The 20,695-nt window shown below is 59.4% G+C and overlaps 1 protein-coding gene across 1 annotated transcript in view; it reads right to left on the reverse strand.

Moving 5' to 3' along the window:
* ASIC4 (acid sensing ion channel subunit family member 4) overlaps positions 1-20,695 on the reverse strand; it is a 28,402-nt gene that overhangs the window by 2,271 nt on the left and 5,436 nt on the right. The window contains exons 2-9 of the mRNA XM_033064101.2: positions 2,671-2,815; positions 2,376-2,503; positions 2,126-2,285; positions 1,675-1,731; positions 1,426-1,579; positions 936-1,027; positions 542-621; positions 122-226 (exon numbers count right to left, since the gene is read on the reverse strand). Of these exons, the coding sequence (XP_032919992.1) occupies positions 122-226; positions 542-621; positions 936-1,027; positions 1,426-1,579; positions 1,675-1,731; positions 2,126-2,285; positions 2,376-2,503; positions 2,671-2,815 (921 nt within the window). The remainder of the gene's footprint in view (positions 1-121; positions 227-541; positions 622-935; positions 1,028-1,425; positions 1,580-1,674; positions 1,732-2,125; positions 2,286-2,375; positions 2,504-2,670; positions 2,816-20,695) is intronic.

The following is a 20,695-nucleotide window of genomic DNA, read 5'->3' on the forward strand; positions in this document are numbered from 1 at the left end:
CCTGAAGGCACCAAATGCAGAGCCACACAGACCCTCGATCTTGGGATGATGTCCCATCCTCCTGGAGTCAGGGCAGGCCCTGTCGTCACAGCCCCCAGGCAGCCCAGCCCTGCAGGGGTACCTGGTCCTTCATCTCCTCCAATCCCAGTGTGGCGATGCTGCCCGAGGGCTTCTTCAGAGGTGGCTTGGAGCGGCGCAGGACCCGGCTCACCTTATCTCGGATCACCTGGGAGCACATAGGGGGTCAAACCCAGACCTGCACACAGGTAGCACCCTGTGTGGGGACACCCCAGTCTACATTGAACTACATGGAACTGCTGCCTACCCCCCTTCTCACCTAGGGACAGTGCCCACCACCCTTCCTGTCCTCAGGTCACTGAGGAATGCTGAGGGACCCATTCTCCTCCTACTGCCCTCCTCTGAGTGTTCCCTAATTTGGCGGCTGTTATAACTCTCTGGAGTGGCCACACATTTTATGCCCTCCCCAGGTAGCCTGTCTCTGCACCCACTGCCAAGACACCTCCCTGAAGGCTAAGCACACCTCATAGATGTAGTCCAGGATCTCCAGGATGGTGAGGATGCTGGCACCGATGAACAGGCCCATCTGCCCCCCGATGTCCCCTGGGGAGGAGGAGGGGAAGATGGTCACCAGGAGATGCTGTGCAGCCCACTGGAAGCCTGGGGTGGGCCAGTAGGGCAGTGGGTAGTGCCAGGACTGCTGGATGGTGGAGGACAGAGCAGTCATGGGGGCAGGGTTAGCAGGACAGAGGGAATGGGGGACATGCAGGATAGGGGACAGTCAGCAGCATTCCACCCTTCAGCCTGTGGCTGGCCGCTGCTCTGTGTGATTCCTCCCCCACCAGAACCTAGTCTTCCCAGGGCTGGGACCCAGAGCTCCGCGCCTTAGGGCCCCACAGGAAGGCAAGGGGAGTCACCGAGAAGCCCAGCAAGGTCATAGGCTTTCTTCTGCTCAATGGCTTCATAGTTGAGCGCCTCAAAGAAGATGTCCAGCACCAGGAAGTTCTCCCTGTGGGGACACCATTGTGCTCAGCAAAGAGGGCTGGTCATCAACCCTCTCGCACCACTTCCCACAAGCCTTCTGTGTCCCCCAGCCCTCCAGCTTCCAGATGTGCTCCCAGGTAGTCCCATGGCCCTCATGAATTATTCAGGCTGGTGCAGTGGGGACATGGATAAGGCGTGTCCCAGGCCAGGAGAGAGAGTGGGGTGGGTAGGTGCTGACAGGAGGGCTAGGCAGATTGGACTAGTTGGAAAGAAGCTCTAGTGAAAACACCCCTGCACAGGGGATGCTGCAGAGATCAAGTATGCCAGGGCCCTCTCTTTGTGTGCTGCCAGGAGTGGAGTGGAAGTTCCCCAGGTCCCCAGCCCCCTGCCCACCCCCTGGAATACCCAGAGTTGGCAACTCACCGAATGTAGGTCTCATTCTTGTTGTACTTGCGGGCGAGGTAGCGCGCTGAGCCCTTGTTGGGGATGCGGACCATGGAGATCTCCTTGCCGTAGCGTGTCAGGTTGCACGGTGTGGGGCAGCTGCAGCGCTCCTGGCTGTCCTCCACAGCTGCATCTGGGGGCAGACACCCATTGGCACAGCCACAATCTCCAGCTCCCTCCCTGGGGCACTCAGCCAGCCCCTAGATGCCCACCCACTGCCATACCTACCCAGCGTGTGGTCAGCACACTCGATGTACACATTAGGGGAGCAGATGGACTCATTGCCTGTGGAGAAGCAGAAGGTTGGGAGGGGGGAGTCTGGCCAGATTCTGTCCCCCAGTCTTGACTCACTCCCTTGGAGGTAGTGGGGCAGGGTACAGAGGGAATGGGGATGAGTGACCCTTGGATGCAGGTTGGTTGAGGCAGATGTGGCCCTGGTACGAGGCAAGCAGGGAAGGGGCTGACCTGTGGTGTAAGGAGGGTAGGACAGGATCCGACCCAGCATATGGAGAGGATGGGGTGGTTGCTGGGTGGAGAGGGATGGGGCCGAGGGAATCTTTGGGTGCAGAGTGTTGGGGCAGGGGTGATCTTTGGGTGCAGACTGCAGGGAGTTGGGGCAACCTCAGCAGGACTGTTGGAGCAGTGGGATGCCCCTCACACCATCATGCACAGCCCTCACCTGGCATATGGACCATGCGGCAGTGGCAGCTCTGCACCACAGCCTCTTTCTCACACTGGAGGCGGCAGGCAGCAATGCTGTAGGTGTCATAGCCGGGCAGCAGCTGCTCCCCCTGCATGCTGGCCCGGCAGTTCCCCCACGGCTGTGGCAGGTAGGTGAGCTGTTGGGGTGAGAAGGGCATTGCTGCAGGGCTGTGCTGGGCTGAGTGCCTACAGGCACCTGCCTGGGGCTGTGGGGCATCCTGCCTTACCCGCTGCTCCTGGCAGGACACAAAGGTCTGGAAGCCGGGTGAGACACCAAAGCCTAACTGATGGATATAGGGTGGCTCGTCCTGGCTGTGGATCTGGACCCGGATACCAGCTTCAAATGACGTCTCGTCTGTGGGAGAAGGACAGAGGTGCTGCATGCCTGCACTGACCCAGCCCCTGCACCCCTCTGATGCCCTGCTTTATCCACAGTCCCCTCACAGGACGCTCTGCTTGCCCAGCAACCCTGCGTCCTAGCACCCCTCACCTGTGCCCTGTCTGAGCCATAGCCCCACTTACTGGTCTCTCTCCAGATGGGCAGGTACTCTTCCTGCTGGATGTCCAGCATGATCTCCAGCCCGTTGCCCATGCCACCTTGGCGGGTCACACGTGGATTCCTCCGATCCCCATTGAAGGTGTAACACTTACCATAGCGTGTATAGACCTGGGGATAGAAAGAGCAGTAGTAAGAGAGCAGGCAGGGATCTGGTCGAGTATTCTGCAAGCAGGATGAGGTCCAGAAACTCCTTTCCAGTTCCATGGAGGTGATGGAAAGAAGGTACAGTCTTGCATGACCTTTGGAAAGGCTCATCTCAGCCTGACTCCCTACTCTGCCACCCCTCCACCCTTGCTGGGGTGGGGGTGAAGCATCATTCCCAGTACCCACGGGGTAGCCCAGCTATCCTGCGCCTTCCAGGAAGGAACTCACAGGAGTGAAGTGCTGGGGGCCACAGCGCTCTCCCTGAAAGCGACACTCCACCAGCATGTCCTCAATCTGGTGGCCCAGGCGGTGAAAGAAGCTCTGCATGGTGCGCTCGGAGCGGCGGGGCGGCAAGAAGCGCGAGTAGTTGGCCAGACGTATCAGCCAGGTACGCTGGTCCTCCCCCAGCACGGCCAGCATCTCGGGCACCAGTGAGTGGTTCTCCTGGGCCAGTCCCAGCCACTCGCCCACCGAGTAGAGGTCGGGTTTGGTGAGGTGCAGGAAGCGCGCCCGGTTGGGGTTGCAGAGGGTGACAGCCGGGAAGCGGAGCTGGGGTGCCCAGGCGAGGCGGGCGCGGGTGTGCACGGGCCGCGAGAGCAGGTGCTGCAGGCGGTCGGCGGTGCTGGTGGCCAGCAGCCCGGCGGAAGCCAGGAAGGCCAGGCTCCAGAGCAGCCGGCGCAGGCGGGACTGTGGCCGGGTACACATGTAGTGCAGCCCAGGGATCCGGGTGGCTCGCAGGATGCCAACAACGAGCTGGGGCGCGCTGCTGTCCTGGGGTGGTGTCAGAACTTCCCCGTCCTGGCAGCAGGCAAGGGGCAGCGGCATGGTTGCATTCAGGGTGGCTCCTCTGGAAAGCGGGCTGCAGGCTGCCCCTGGGGCTGCCCAGGGTCCCTGGTCCCCTCCAGGGATCTCTCCTTCCTGGGAGGCTTTTGCTCTGCACCTTCCTGGAGACGAGCAAGGCAGGCGCCTTCCTGAGCTGCTTTGGTGATGGGTGAGGGGGGGAAGAGGAGGGGGTTGCTACAAACACGCCTTTCCCCAACCTGCATTCGGGAATGGAAAATTCCTTCTCGAGCTAGGTTGGGACAGGGGTGTGTGTTGTTTTACCCCAGGCAAGCTGAACTGGCAGCTCCCAGCGTCCTGGCATGGTGGACGTCTGTGTCTGGATAGTGATGACCTGTCTCAGGCACACTGTGTGAACCTTGTGCCTAGGAATGTTGCACCCCAGCTCTTCCTCCTTGTCCCTTGCCATGCATTTCACTGCAGTCACCACAAAACACTGCCTGGACCTCCAGGGACACCAACTGTGTCTGCTCTGCAGCTGGGGACTCTGCCCCACAGAGCAGGGACAGTGACAGCACTGGGGGGCCAACACCTACTGCCAGTGCTGCTTGGGATCTTGTCTAATTTGTACCTTGGTATACCTGGAGCTGGGGACCTCTGTGCATGTGGGCCAGGTGGGGCAGGAGAAGCAAGACTGTGGGTCAGGTTGTAATAAGGGTAATACAAGGTGGAGTGGAACCATGGGGTGGGAGGCAGCATGAGAACCCACCTGAGCCTAGCGGGCGCTTTGAAGTGACGGCGAGGCTGTGATCAGAGAGCAGCAGGGGCGGGGGGTGTCTGTACCCGGCTGTCAGCGTGGCTGGCAGCGCCCCGACAGCCTGTCAGGTGCCTTCAAAGCTCAGCACTGCACTCTCCTCAGCCTCTCATCTCCTGCTGCTGCTGCTTCCAGGCACCCACCTTCGGCACTCACCCAGGTGGGCTGGCGTGGAGAGGGGAGTCCCTCATCCTCCACAGCCCCAGGGCAAGTCAGGGCTACTGGGCCCCGTGAAAAGCAGAATCCTTGAACCCCATTGCATCAGGACAGGAAAAGGCCAGTGGTGGCAGGAAGGACTGGAACACAGGGAACTCCCGATCACTTCGGCAGTGACTCCCCAGCAGCATCCCAGCCGCAGGCCTTGAAACCTGAGCAGCACCTAACTATAGCCACGATGGGGGCGCGGCCAGGATCCCATCTGGCAGCTTGGTTGCAGGTGCAGGAGGACTTCAGGCAGGTCATATACAGGCAGGCACCGAGTGGTGCGAGCGGGGGCGGCGACAGCACCCAAGGGCGGCCGGGCCGCGCCGCCCGTCCCCGGCAGGCCCTGCCCCGGCCTCGGGTGCGCGGCGGGCGCTGCCCGGCAGGGGGCAGCAGGGCCCCGCGCTCGGCTTCCCGCGCGCCCACCGCCCCCGGCCCCGCGCCCGGCCCGGCCCCGCCCGGCCCACAGCCCCGGGGCCTGCCCCGGGCCGGACCGGGCCGCCGCTGAGCTCTCCGGCTCCTGCCGCAGCCCCGCCGCCGAGTGCAGCGCTGGCGCCATCCCCGCCGCGGGCTCCCCGCTCCCCGTATCCTCGGGACGCTGTGGGTCACCCCGCCACAGCCGCCCTGAGCTGTCCCCCCCGCCGCTGCGCCCCCGCAGCAGCGCCAGGACACGGCTCAGCCCCTCTCTGTGGGGCGGCTGCAGCCGGCTCGGCTCCTTTCTGAGATTTATCGCGGCTGCGAGCGCCGGCGGCTGCCAGCCTGATACCATCAGCCCCGGCACACCAGGGCAGCTTCTATATTAGTTTTCTTTAAACGGAGGATAAGCTCCCCAGGCTGGAGAAAATGTCATTTCTGTGAACGCTTCCATCTCGTGTCAGTTCAGACATCTCCGGCGGCATGGCAATCACCCTGGAGCGGATGAGGGATGGGATGCAGAGGCTGGAGCACGTGGGGACAGGGCTTGGTGACAGGGACCGGTGTTGGGCAGGACTGTAGGAGAAGGTCCAGCTGTGGTGGTGGGCAGGTGGACATGGCTGTGGGGGAGCCTGGGGAGCAGGGGTGCCCATGGCGTCCAGCTGAGTTACTCACTTATCGGCTACTGGGGTGCTGAGGCCAGCTGTGAAATCACACTGGTGAGAGCACAGCACAGTCCTGAAGGGCTTTGCCTTTCCAGCATGACAAATCCAATTAGATAACAGGGAGCGAATGAGGAGGAGGAGGAAGAAGAGCAGAAGAGAGCCTGCCTACAGCAGGAACATGATTTTCTCCCCGCAGCTGACCCAGAAAAATACCTTGCAGGACTGTAGCACACATGTCCAGCCAAGGATAGCAACTGAGGCATGAGCCCTTGGGCACCCTGCTCTGCCTGCTGGGTGGCCATGAGTGTTGCAGTCTTAGGGCCAGAGGCAGTATTTCCGTGCCGGTCTCCTTGCTCAGCCAGTGCATACCGGCATCCCCACGCCATGCTCACATCCAGGGGAGACCCCATTAGAGAGGTAATTTCTTTACACGATTCATCATTTTCCTCTCTCTCCCATGGAGACACGCTGACCTTGACAGAAATAGCTGCCTGCGCCTCGGCAGGCAGATCCCAGTCAGATATTGCTGAGGACCCTGCCATCTTCTTCCCGACCCCACACAGTTCTGGGGCCCACCAGGTGCTGCCCATGCTCCCGAGACTTGCCTCCCAGCCCCCCTCCTGTGGGGAACCTTTTGGAAGCAAGATGCTGACCCCCAGCATTCTCACCCTGGCTCACACCAGCCCACCTGTGAGCGCTGGGGGCATGAGGACCAACATCATGGATTCCCAGTCCCCCATCCCCAGCACTGCCAGCCCATTGTGCCAGCCTCAGGCTGATCCCAGCTCACACAGGTATTTCCACGGCTTACACAGCTCCCCACGGTATTTAGCCTCTGGAAGACAACGTTAAACATTGCAGGCAGTGACAAATCCTGATTGCTCTGAGGAGACAAGAGGCCTCACTAAGCTTCCAGCCAAATGTTTTCATGTGAGGGGAATGAGCTGCAACATGTGTGGTGCTAGCGGGTCCTGCTGCTGCATGCCTGGGCCTCCCAGCCCTGCTCCCGCTGGGACAGCCAGCCCTGCTCCCACATTCCCACTGGGACATGCAACTGACGGGCAGGCCCTGGGCATGGGCACACCACACAGGAGCGATCACCTCAGCATAGAAGCACCCCTGAGAACAGTCATCATTTGGGCATAATGGGAATGGGGACACGAATGTGAGGACACTGGAGTGCTGCCCACCTGGATTTGGTGGGGATGCCAGCCCAGGGGTAACCTTGAGGGTCATCTCCAGGTGCCTGAGCCCAGAGAGAAAATTAGCATGGGAAAGGCTGTGGCATAAAGGAAAGCAGCCTCCAAAAATGGAAATGCTGCTTCCTGAGTGAATATGGGCAGCTAGAGCACAGGGATGTTCCTGGACAGGAGACATGGCACAGGAGCTGGGACCAAACTGGGATGAGACTGGTAGGGTTGGGGCAATGGCACACCCATGTACCCTGTCTCCTGCTCTGCTCCTGCCCCCCACTCTGGAATCCCAGCCCAGATTCCAGCTCTGCTGGATCCCCTCACCATGCCAGAGGCCCCCGGGGCAGCCCCCATCCCCAACAGCCTGCTCCCCCCGCACAGCACAGCCAGCCCTGCCTGGGTGCCCCGGGAGGGAAGCTGCAGCGCTGACGCCAGCATTACAACTGCCCGGGATATGAGATCCGCTTGGATTCAGCAATTTCAACTCATTTCAAGCCCGATTCTGCAGCAATTTTCTGAGCCAGTGGGATGTTTTTGCCACTGCAAACGTCCCTTCTCATGCATGGTCGCACCATTTCCTTTCCCCGCTCCCAGGAGGATTTGGGGAACGGTGCCAGTTTGGCTTGACCCCAGCTCTGGCAGTAGCACAACCACCTCCCACACAGGCAGCCCCTTCTGTCCCACACGGAGCTCCTGGGATGCCTCCTGCAGGACACAGCCCTGCATATGGGGTCTGGGGCTGCTGCCTCCATGGGGCACCAGACTCTGCATCCTCAGCCCAAACAGAGCAGGACATCTTTGGCACAGCACACACAAGTGATGGTTTAGGCTGTTGTTTCCCCCATCTTGTGAAGGGCTAAGCTCTGGAATATCTCCTGTGGCTCCCTGATCTACCTCCAAAGGAAGAGGGAAAACAGTGTGGGGCAAGGGGGCCTGAGGCTGCTGCAGGCATATCCCAGAAAGGCCAGGACCCCTCCTGCCACTGCAGCTGTGTCTCTCTCTGTGTTACAGGACAGCCCTTGCCAGCTGAGTTCCCTTGGCTAGGCCTGAGCCAGCAGTGGAGAATGTGGGCGTGTGGGGCTGGCAGAGCCCCTTTCATGCCAAGCAGGCTCGCTGCTGGAATACCAATTGCTCAACTGTGCTGCAGGCTGTGCCAGGCAGAGCAGTGGGAGACACCCAAGCCCCAGCACTGGGCAGGGCAAGCAGGTCACAACCAGGGTGCAGCATCAGGGACAATGTGTAACCCATGTCCCCAGGAACAGGCAGGATCTAGACCGGGGCTTCCTGCTCCTGGTGGGTCAGGAGCATAGGGATGCAATGCAAGGCAGAGGGATGTACCGTGCACATGGGCAAGGACACTCTCCTAGCAAATTTGCCCCAGTGCTGCCAGTGACTGTTAAAGCTTGGGGACATTGGTACCATCCAGCTTTCAGGATCAGCATCTGTGACAGCATGCCCAAACTCATGTGCCATAGAAGGACCTTTCCCTGCAAACCATTGCCCCAGAAGTCCTGCACTGGCCAAGAGAGAAGCTGGAGAGAGCTGTGCTGCCCATGCCACATGGAACCTGAGTGTCTGTGACACAGAGGAGAGTAGCTGGGGACCCCAGCTCCTCACCTCTCGACTTCACTGCACAGGCATGGCAGCACACTGCACACACGTGAGAACCTGTGGTAGCAGAGAAAGTGCCATCACATGGTAGTGCTTTCTACTCCTGCTGCTCCTGGGGGAAATTTGTCCCAGAATCTCACTCATTTCCAACCTAAATTTATTCATGGCCAGTTTTTACCATTTGTTCTACTGCCAGCATTGTCCCTTAGCTTAAATAGCTCTCTTTCCTCCCTTGTGTTTACTCCCTTGATGTATTTATAAACAGCAATCCTATCCCCTCGCAGCCTCCAGCGTGCCAGCCTTCACGTGCCAATCACTTCTGGTTTCCTTTCCCCTTTCCCGATTCAGCCTCTGCCTGCCTGCGCAGCCCGGCTGCCCGCCACAGCATCAGCTCCAGCTCCTCAGCAGCTCGCACACAGCTCTCCCCCTCATTCCGCAGCAGCCGTCGGGCAGCATCCCAAGACAGTAGGGACTGCTTCCCCAGCCGGGGCTAACCTGCTCCCTGCAGATCTCCCGGCAGCTTTCATACAGTTTGTTCTCGTTTTCAAGCGTCCACCAAAAGTGACACCTGAGCAGGTGAAGGAGCCAACAGCAAGGGAATTGCAGAAGATGCAGTGCCAGTGGCAAAGGCATGCTGCAGTGCAGGGCAGGGATGCGAGGGGGAGAGCAGGCAGGAGCAGAGAGATGAGAGGCAGGGGCTGGGGAAGTCCTCTTCATCCTGTTGGCAGCTGGAAAACCCCTCTGAGTTGTTAAGCATGCTGCCTACCTACCCTGGTCTCTCCCTTAGTACGAGCGGAGTGGTGGAGCTGCGGAAGGTTTCTGCCCCATGTTTCTGACTCCTGCTTCAGGAGGTGCTCAAGGTCCCCACGGGAAAGACTGCACTAAAGCTGCGCCCCCAAAAATGCCAGAACTCCCTAGCTTGGGTTTGGACTGTGCTGAGCAGCAATCCTGCTGTCACTCTGTGCACCCTCCGGCGCTCTCCAGCCGGCTTCCCACCCTCAGACACCCCCGCGCCGGGCACGCTGCTCCTGGGCACACAGCACAGCGCTCTACGGATAAGCACTGGGATGGGCTGCAGCTCAGCCTCGCTGCTGCAAACCCAACAAAACACTCACATACACAGAGAGCAATAACGATGGGTTTGGGTAGCAGGCTCCCCTTGGCAGTTGGAGGAGATCCAGCACCATGCGCGGTACTGTGCAGACACAGCTGGCCCGTGCCACTTGTCCTCGGGACAGGAGAAGGATCCCCAGCCCTGTGGTTTCACTGAGATGTAGCACTGAGCCTGCACATCTTGCAGGCTGGAGGAAGCAGAGAACATCAAGGATACCGGAAAACGGGGTATGCTATGTCCCCGGGGCTCCTTTGTGGAGCTTAGGCAGCCTCCGTTCTTCGACTGTTGTCACCCCGCAGGAACCCCACTACATCAGTGCCTCTGCATGGTGCTCGTTGGGCGTTGGTGGCTTTTGGCTGCAGATCCTGGGCACTCCCGGCCCTGTCTTGCTCTCCCTCGCATGCGGGGCCCTGCGGGATGTGTCCCCGCATCCCTCCTTGGCTCCGCGGGCAGCGCATCCCCCGGGGACCGCTTCTCTTTGAAAGCAACCGTACAGGGAGCTCTGCCGCCCGTCCCCAAAGGGTTAACAAGCAATTTCCTTTGCTGACAGCTCGGAGACCGTTCTCTATCGACTGCGGGAGAATAAGAGGGGAGAAGCAGCGAGATAAAAAGGCAGCAGAGCTGGCACCGCCTGCTTAATCCCAGCGTTTAATCTGCTGGGGCAGCGCAGGCAGCCTTATCTCGCCGTCCTTCTGCTGCTCCATCTCATTACTGCTCCCACGGCTGCCGGGAGATGGGGGAGCTGAGCCGAGGAGCGGGGCCCGGGGCAGGGATGCCTCCTGCCGCCCCGCTCAGCAGCCCCCGCTCCTGGCACCACCGCGCCGCTCGCTGCCCGGCCGGAGCGGGGGGGCACACACGGGGATGGGCACACAGGCTGCATCCACGAAGCATGCTGGCTCGCGTCAGGTGCTGTCACACGACCTCGGGGACACACTGCCAGTGTCACACACTCATTCACACGTTTCCCGATCACTGAGCACCGATGGTCCGGCTCGCGTGATGCCCAGACCTCCATGGGTTTATGAAGGATGCAGGGCTCCATCGGACAGTGCGTGTAGAAGATAATAGGGTCAGGACAGCAGGCAATGCCACTTTGTCCTGCATGTGACCTTCTTTCCATCCTCACCTATCCAGGTATCCTCCTGCTGAGTCCCAGCCCAGACCTGCTCTTCCCATGGCCATTGTCCCTGGGACACACCGGCCTGGACCTGGCAGCTCCCGTAGCCTCAGGGCAGAGTTAGGCGGGAGGGGAGGGGGGAGGTCCCTCCAGCCGTGGCATTTATCTGTAAATCCACAGCAGCGACACGGTGAAGATGAAGCTCCGCTTTTGCCGGGTTGTCACAGGGGTTATCCTCCTGCCTACGGATGGGTTTGCACTGATAAGATTTATTGTCACCCTGGCTGAGGTGCCAGCACCTCACTGCCTGCTGCTCTTGCAAGGCTGTGCTGCCTGCCGGGGGCTGTTGTGAGAGGCATGAGCAGCACCTCAATGAGCAGCTGCCAGTAGAGAGGGTCCCCAGACAAAAGGACAGCCAGACGGGACCCTCTGCTCCCCGCTGCCCACCTGTTGCAGGGTGGCTCACACACTCTCTGACCATTTCAGCAGGATGTGGGGGGATACTGGTCCCTGAGCTGGACCATGCTGAGCAGAGCACACATCTGTGCTGCTGCAGATTTGCTGACAGTGCTGGCATTGCAGCTCCTGTCACAGCTCGGCAGCTTCGCGGCGCTCCTGCATAGTATGGGGTGACTGGGACTCGCGGGGCTGCTGGGGCAGCCATGTGTGGAGTCACCACAGGCTCCTGGGCGAGGAGCAGGGGGCAGACTGCATCCTGAGCTCAGCACCATGCAGAAGCTGGCAGGGCGGCTATGGGAACCAGGGCTTTGTGCACCCACGTGCTCCAGGGTGGCATGGGGCGAGCAGGAATCCCCTCAAAAGGGAACTTGCCTCCAAAACACTCTGCCATGCCATGATCCCTCGCTTGCTCTCTGCTGCCTGCCCCCATGCCATGCTCCCCACTGATTTCCCTGGGGCCAGCAGGGATTGCCCTGAGCCACCTGGTGCAACCAGGCAGGGGCTGAACCAGGCTAAATCCCTGAGCTGCAGGAGGGGTAGCCACCTGCCAGCATCTTCTCTGTCTCCAAAGGCACCACATAAACCCTGCACAGCTCTCCCACCACCCTGCCCCATCCAAACTCCCACCTCTTCCCTTTCTCCTCCCCTCCAGCCACTGACCCCCAACACTGCTCTGGACTCCGCTCTCTCTGGCAACATGAATTTGAGTCCAGCGTGTCAGAACTGAAGGAAACAACACACAAGTAAACAGCCTGAGCCCTGGATACACCCTTCTCCCCAGGGCTGGCTCAGGGGACCTGGGGGCCAGGAGGCCAGTCAGGATGGTGGTGTAACCCGACAGCACATAGGGAGTCCTACTGAAGTGGGGTGATCACAGCTCAGTGGGAAAGGGCTCCTTAATAGCTGAGTCCTTTTAGCAGAGATTAGGGAACTGCACGGCTTTGATCTTTGATTGCCAATTTGCATCTTGAAGGCGCTGGGACCTCATCCAGCCTCAGCACAACCCTTTGTGGTTATCTCGTGGCTAATGGATTTGTTCTTAATGCTGGAGTGTGCAGGCTAAAGGCTGATTAAACCCTCTCCGCGGCGCTAAATCAATGGAACAAACATGATAGGGGTTGGCTTTCCCCAGCCTGGGTGCTCCCGGGAGGAGAGGCTGATCAAGAGAGCCCCCGCACCCAGGCACTGACAGGGGCTCCCTCCTTGAGGCTGCCAGGAAGGGGAAGAGGTGCGGGTACTGGCAGGCAGGGACACCCCTGCAGCTCATATCCTTCTATCCCTATATCCCCATTATCTGCTCTCCATGTAGGTGATGGGCTGGGTGTCTCAGGACTCCCAAGGCATCTGCTTCTCCTGCGTCTTTGGGCCACATTACCCATGTGCTGGTCCTTGGCACCTGCAGGAGCTCCTCAGTTGCCGTCTTCAGCTCCTTCCAGCTCCTGAGGCTTGCTGCAGGAGCAGGGATACGTCTTGGCAGGAATGGGCATCTGAGGACCTCCTTCTCCCCTCCTCATACACCTTTGCCTCCCATACAAAGGGGAGCAGCACTGGCAGCTCCCACCTTCTCTCTTCAAACCATTTCCCCTTGCCCCTGCTTGGATCCAGTGCCTCATTCCCAGGACTGTATGCTGCTCCCAGCATTCCATACATCACAGGCTGTGAGCAGGTGTATCTGTACACACTTTCCATAATGCCTGAGGTGCCCATTGCACAGCCAGCTTCAGGAAAATACAATTCCCATTGTGTCTGCAGGCAGCATGAGCAGAGGGGTCAAATGCAACCTGCCCACTCATGCCCCAGGAACAGCTGGTCCTTCATCCCATCTGCTGCCTGGGCTGTGGGCCTGAGGATGGGAGCTGAGCACCTGAGACAGGCAGGTCTAAAGTTTTGGGGAATAGGAGTGAAGATGAGGTTTGTGTGGCCGCAAGCTGGGAGGAAATTGCCTGAGAGCATTTTGCAGCTTTTGCTTTTTACAGGGCTCTTGGCATTGGCTTGGCTGCTGACAGGTCAAAGCTACCTGCAGGTGACAGGAGCCCTGAGCAGGGACCTTGCTCCAGAGCCCTGCTCTGTGCTGGAGGATGATACATGACCTGCAACACAGGTAAGCTCAGAACAGCACCCTGCTGGGAACCGGTCTGTGGGGAAAAGGTGCTGGAAGCAGCCCCATGGGCCCCAGACTGTGCCCATGCCAGGCTCAGTCCTGGTGAGCAGCTGCCTCAGAGGCAGCTGGGCTGCTGCACGGGATGGAGCTGGTGGGATTACACACAGATTCCTATCAGCGAACCTCACTATTGAAACATCTCCTCTTTGCCAATATTTGCGAAGCACGGGAGATAAAGTGGCTACAAGTCATCAGTGCCGGCATTTCAATCCACTAGGGCTGGCAGTGGAGGGGCAGCCAGGTAGTCAGGCAGTTCCCAGTGGTGGGGGGTCCTGTCAGCTCAGCCCCCCAAGCTCCTCTGCAGCAGTGCAAGGAGGGCCAGGATCCCTCCACAGTGGTGCACAGCACTTCTGGAACTTGGGATGGGTGCTGCTGCTGTGGGCACCACTGCCTCTGCCACCCTGCCCTGGCCATCAGCACAGCCCCCCTCCTGTCAGAACCCCCACCTTTGCACCATGACAGCTATCTCCACCGGACAGCATCTCCCTGAAATCCTCAATGCAGCACCAATCCCCTGGCTCCAGCAGGGGATGTACCATCCACTCCATGTCATCCCAGCAACCCCAGTATCACTGTCCTTCCCTGCCTGCACCACACATCCCTTTCTCCCCTTTGCTCCATGCTGCCTGTGCAGCCTCTGCAGTGGTCCATAAGAGGATGAGGCAGGACACAATGCTGAGATACAGCTCCTGGAGGAGAAGCCCAGAGCATTATCAGCACAGGGAGTTAATTAAGGTCATGTCAGGCGATAAGGAAACAGGATGTCAGAGCAGCAGCAGCAGCATAGGGGGGGTCAAAGCCTGAAAAACTCCATCTGAAAAGCAGCTCCACTGAGATGTGATCAGCCAGGTGCTCGGGGACAGAGCAGCTGTCATGGCCACACAGGCAGGGCTCCATGTATGGCACTGTACATGCTGTACCATGTTCAGTACAGAATAGACTGGGATGGGGTGAAATGCGATGGGGATGAGGATGGGGTGGAGTGGAGTGGAGTGGAGTGGAGTGGAGTGGGGTGGAATGGGGTGAGGTGGGATGGGAATGGCATGGCATGGCATGGCATGGCATGGCATGGCATGGCATGGCATGGCATGGCATGGGAAGTGGCTGAGCAGGAAGCCTGGTGATACACCATTTCCTGGGCCAGGACAGCCTGCTGAACAGTGCTGGTTGTTTACTCCTGTCCTCATGAAGAAGCAATGCACCTAGGTGTGACCAGTGTCATGCTAGCAGGGCAGGAATTACTGTGAACCCCTGCCCATAATTAGCACATGTAATTGCAGACACTCTCCGATTAGCAGGACCTCAGAGCTGGGTATGCCAGACTGCTTGACAGTGTTTGCATTGCTCCTGCCTCAGACTGTTCACCTCCCTGCTCAGTGATGACTTCACTCCTGAGCCAGGCAGTGCCATGGGGCTGGGAGAGCCAGGCTGACCTGGCACGGCACACCACAGTCACAGCAGGGTGGTGGGAGCAGCCTGTGAACAGGGGGACAGGCATAGGGGACACATTGCCAGTGCAAATCCATCTTTCCTGCACAAACTGCGGCACGACCTGGTGCCTTGCCTTGCTGGGAAAGAGCTGAGCTGATGGGACATAATTAATACTTGCATCAATCTCAGCTGGATTTGCATAGTGCCCTCAGTCCTATGCTGCTCAGGAAAGCAGGCTGCTTCAAGCCTTTCCCAGGGGCAGCAGCACCAGATGCTGGGCTGGCCCTGCCCCCTCTGCAGGAGTCACAGCCCCAGCATGGCCCCTGACTTGCTCCCAAGTGCCCTCCTTGCCCCACCACAGTGGGGACACCTGCAGGCCCCTACGCTGCCCTGCTCCAGCCACTGGAGCATTGAAGACAGATGGAGGTGTTTCTCTCTTCTGTCTCTCCCTCCCTCCTTGCGCTGTGAAGAAATTGTGGAGACGGCAGCTTGGGAGTGAAGGACACAGCAAGTTTTGGAGGGCAAAGGGGTAAGGCTGAGCTGCAAACACCCCCAGGCATCTGGGAGGCACAGTGATGCCCACCTCTGCATGCCCAGATGGAGTTTAAGGTCCATGAGAGAAAGGCAGCATCAGAGGCACGGACAGTGTCTCCTTCCTGGGACACTCAGTGCCTCCTGCCCCTGTCCTGTTCCCATGGCCCAGTGAATTCCCCCATCCCATTAATGAAGGGGTCTGAAAGGAAGAAGAGCCAGAGGAGAAAACCTGGCACGGTGTCAGAACACCAGGATGCAGGCAGAGACCACAGCCCTCACCTTGCTACCCTGTGGGTGCACATGCAGGTGGTAGAGGGACGGGGCAGTACAGGGATGGGCAGGGTGTCACTGACCCCAGAGATGACAGGCTGGTGACATATCCTCGTGCAGCCGAGCACAGTGCCTCTCCACGGCTGCTGACACCACTGACAGCTGCTCCCAGCCCCGTGACACCGCAGGGACTGCCACACTCCAGGCACAGCCCGACTGTCGATGGATACAGAGGGAGACATGGGCACATCTCCAGCTTCTGGCCCTGCTCACAACCTCTCTGTAGCCACTGCCACCGATGTGTTTCACCCCTGCCTGACCAGAGCTCCCACAGCATCTGCATCACCTGTAGTACCTGCAGCACCTACTATTCAGCCCACCCCAGACACGGGGGACGTGGACACTGATTGTGACTGTGACCAGACTGGGGGGGCCACCACCTGATTGCAGCTGCCCAGATGAGTGCATCCAGCTCAATCAGAGCTGCACAGCCCTCCTGCATGCCGGGCACTGGGAATTAAACTGCTAATGAGCTGCTGGCTGGAGGGCCGGCAGTTAGTGATTAATAAGAGGCCCTACTCTGATGAGGCTGTGCCTCCTCTCCCTTCCTGCCCAGCCATCATTGAGCAGGGGACAGCCTGGCTCAGCTCTCCAACACAAAGAGGGATCCCCAACCCCCATGCCACTGGGACACAGTGCCCACATAACCTTCCAGCCCTGCAGCTTCTCCTGCACTCCCCTTCCCCAAGTTGCCATCAGGTGAGAACCTTTTGTTCTCCTGGAAGAAAACCTGTTGATCCCAGTTGAGCTCATGTGCAGAGTGTGCTTGGGCTTCTGTCTGAGACAAGATGGGCCAAGTGATCTGGAGGGCATCTGCAGAGGGGCTTCATGAGGGTGGCAGGGGAGGAGCAGCCATGCAGCCAGTGACATCTCCTGGGGACAGAGCAGGCACATGCAGAAGCCCTGAGTCCCAGTGCATCCGGGCGCAGGTCGTCCCCCTGACCTAAGCCCAGCAGCACAGTGCCGTATGCCACCCACACCTCCTGCCAGCTGCTGGCACAAGGGTGGCATGGTGGGAGATGGGGCAGGCAGAGCTCTGCCTGTGCCTGGCACAACACACTGGGGCATGGGGGAAGGCACTGCAGTATGAGCAGGGGACAGCCATCCACAGAACAGTGCAGGGAGCTGCAGGGAAGCTGCTTGACCTTGAGCCTGACTGCTCCCTGCTGGGACCCTTCAAGGTCATGGCAGAGTCAGGACAGGGCAGGACATGGCAGAGGTGTCAGCACCCTCCTGTCCTCACACCCTCCCTTGGCTGCATGTTGGGGCAGTGCCTGGGAGGAAAGGCCAGGGACTGGCAAGGAGCAGGTTAGAGATGCATGTTTTCCCCTATTGCACAATTAATCATGAGAAGTTTTTCCTCCTTTCGTGCATGAAACAGAATTTGGCAGGGCGCTCTGGCCACAGGGACTGGCTGCATGCTCTCCAGTAAAAACCCAGACACATCTGGATAAAAAATAACCTCAGAACATCCCTGCGTGTGCAGGTGAAGAGAGACGATGCTGGGCCAGGCAGGAAAATCCAGCGAGGTTTGGTCCACAGCCCCTCATATAGTGAGCATCTTCAGCTCCTGGTGTTTGTCCCCCCTCCTCATCCCCCAGCACACACATGGCCGTGTTGAGCTGTTCTTGCCTTCATCTCTGCCTGCAGGCCCTATTATTCCAGTCGTGGACGTAAAAATGCCTGGGCAGGGACATCCACCCTGTGGCAGCCCTGTCTGGGCTCTCATCCCACCCTGCCTACCTCCCCCTGCCCACTCCACCCACTAGCCTGGCTGGAGCCTCAGCCCATCCCTTCCCAGAGCAAAAGCAAGCTGAAGCCTCCCCAACAGCGTTCCAGTTATTTGTTATTGGAAAAAGGGGGAAATACGTTTTTCGACAATTATTGTTTTTTCCACCTGACTGGCTGCAAACTTGTTAATTTTTTTCTTTAATGTGTGAACAGTGTCGACGGCAGCTGCATGTCAAATGACTCTACGCCCTATCTGCGGGTCCCTGGCTGGCTTTCAGCACTCACACCGCAAACATTGCCTTCTATAAATAAAGGCCTATATCTCATCAATGGCAGAACAGCAGAGCTTTATATAGTCGTCTTACATAAAACCGTCTCTCTTTATGGGCTTCAAACCATTTGCGTCACTTAGTGCAGCTCCGTAAACCTCCTTCTCCAGACACTCCCTCATGGAGGGAGACCCGGCACGGCTGCCCCATGCCCCAGTGGGGAGCTGGGATCCCCGCTCTGCCTGGGGTTGTCCCCCAGTGCCTCTGCAGGGCCAGGTGGCAGCTGTGTCCTTGCTCCCCTGCCCCACAACCTTGGCACGTGCCTCCCTCCGGCCCGCCCAGCCTTGGCACCAAGTGCCAGGATGGCAGCCGGCACTGCCAGGCGCTCCAGAGCTTGGGGATGGCTGGCCAAGGGCCAACATCACTCACCCTGCTCTTGTGACCCTGTCCCTGACACCTGTCCTGGAGCAGCACAGTCATGGATGCTGGGAGGTGCTGCTCTGTCCTCTGTCACTAGGGAATCAGGCACCGAGGGCGCAGGGTGACTGAGGACATGGTGCCAGGCTGGGGGGACAGACCAGCTCACAGTAGCTCTAACTGTGACGTGCAGAGAACACAAGCCTGGCCAGTGGCTTTCCACCCCACTGCCCAGTGAGTGTCTGGAGTGGAGGATTCTGGGGGTTGCCCCCATGGCCACAGGACCCAGCCCCAGGCTTCTGCAGTCCCCAGGGCCCCTGGCTCCATACGGCAGAGCCTTCCCTCCAGCTCGCCGCAGGCGCCCGCCTGCACGCAGTGATGGGTTGTGGGGGAGTGGCAAGGGGGAGCGGGGGCGCCGAGTCCTACTGGGGCTACAGCAATGCTGGCCTGCAGGAGGCAGCCCACACCCCTTCTGGGACTCCAGGAGCTGGGGAGGTGGCGGGGGGAAAAGGGCAGAGCTGCAGAGACCATGGTGACAAGCCTTCATTTACCTCCATGACATCCCAGCTGACTACCCCAGGTGGCTGGAGCCAGAATGAGACAGGGATCTAACATCATCATGGCACTGGAACCTGTGGTGCACTCTGACCCATGGCTTTCCCCAGTGCTGTCCATGGGACCCCTACCACAACTGGCATAAAGGACAGGGCCACACAATGCCCTTCAGCAATGGGGCCACGAGGCATCTGACCATGCTGCTGGCACAGGGCACCTGCACCCCAGCCACCCCGCCCCATGCCCAGCCAGCCATGTGGCACCCCATGGACCCCCCTGCCCCATCTGTCACCCTGCACCCTGCCAGCCCCACTGCCCTGTTTCCCACTGCCCCATGGCCCCAGGCACCAGCAAGCACCAGTTCCTGGAGCCAACCCCCTCTGCATATCTTGTCCCCATTCCTCCCACATCCACCCGAGGTGCCCAGCCCCCTCTGCAGCCAGCAGTGCTGGAGGGGCACTGCCCCACAGTCACCCCACGGGTGCCCTGGCCCCAGGGGGCAGCAGCATCCCCCTCCAGTCAGCCTGGCACGTGGGCCCAGCCTCATGGCACGTCCCACATCCCTGGGGAGACACACCAGGCGCGGGCATCCTGGCCGCTGGCTCCCCCCGTATCGGAGACAGGCTTATTAAGTGTGTGATATTAAATTACCCAGATAAGAGCATAAGAGCTTTTAAAGTCAATTCATTAAATATAATTATGAAGAGAGCTTTTTTATGCTCACGGTGATCCGATCTCAATCAGGGAGACGGTGGGAAAGCCGTCGGCTCCTCCAGCATCTCTGCTCCCCCGCTGCGTCGCCTCCGCACCCCCCTGCTCCCCCACCTCGCCCCCCTCCTGCAGGGAGCTGGCACCCACCACCATGGCCCTTGATGCCACTACCCTGGCACTCTCTCCGCAGTGTTGCTGCTGGTGTCAGTGGCACCCCACTTGGCATGGGGGTCAGCTCAGCAAGGGGGTAGGGAAGGGGAGGCAATGGGTGTGAGATGGCTGGGGCAGTGGCATTGGGGTGGAGGGCAGCAGGGTATGGAGGTGCTCAAGGGGAAGAGGCAGGAGTCTGGGACCCCAGTATAGGTTCTTCCCAGCCATGGATCCCCTTGTCTCCATTGATCCAGCCCCCTCAGAGACTTAATGATGCATCCCCACTCCCAAGGCAGGAGGGGTGCATGTTTCCCTCCCATCCCACATTCATTAATGGTACTTTGTGACCAATTAATACCTGCCAACCAATACTGCCCTGACCTATGGCTGGGCCCCTCATGTGCAGGCCATTGCACTGGGCACCCCTCTTGCTCCATGCACCCCAGCCACAGCTCAAGGTGCATTGTACATCGGCCCAGATCTAATCCATGAGGAAGCAGTAGTCCCAAAGACACCCTCACACCAATAACGCCTCCCCAACAATCTGAGAGTCAGATTGCCAAGACGCCTGCTTGTCCCCTTGTCACCCTGCCCCACTGTCACGAGGTACTTTTCAGTGACACCCTAGGTGCAGCCAACCCCTTGTTCTCCCACCACAGTGTCCCAAAATCCCATTATCGCCCAATCCAGACACTTGCTGCCAAAGCCTGAGCACCTGGGACAGGGACTAACAGCATGGCTGGCAGGGAGCAAGGTGGGCTCCAGGCTGGGGTCCCTGCAGAAGGCTTTGGTGGGGGCTGGTGGGAGCAGCTACCCACTGCTGGGAGCTGCTGGACTGACATTTATTTTTAGACGTGAATTGTATAAATTAGCATTTCTCAGCGGATTAAGCAGCAGGAATTGTGTAAAATTAAATGGCAACGAATTGCATTAAAGTCCCCCGTTTCTGGCACAAACAGCGCCTCGAGCCGTGCCCAGGCGGCTCATGTGTAACAGCGCCGGAGATGCTGCTGCCGCTGCTCTGGACAGGAGCACAGCCAACCTGCGACATGCCTGCACTACCCGGGACATAGGCCTGGAAATGCACGAGCACAGTGGCCAGACTGTGAGGATGGAGGATTCCAGATGGGCTGTGAGCCCCTGGGTAGCTGGCTCAGGTGCTGGGCTGGGACTGCAGGATGTGGGTG

Source organism: Catharus ustulatus, chromosome 7 (genome assembly GCF_009819885.2).
Source record: "Catharus ustulatus isolate bCatUst1 chromosome 7, bCatUst1.pri.v2, whole genome shotgun sequence".
NCBI classification, from domain to species: Eukaryota; Metazoa; Chordata; class Aves; order Passeriformes; family Turdidae; genus Catharus; species Catharus ustulatus.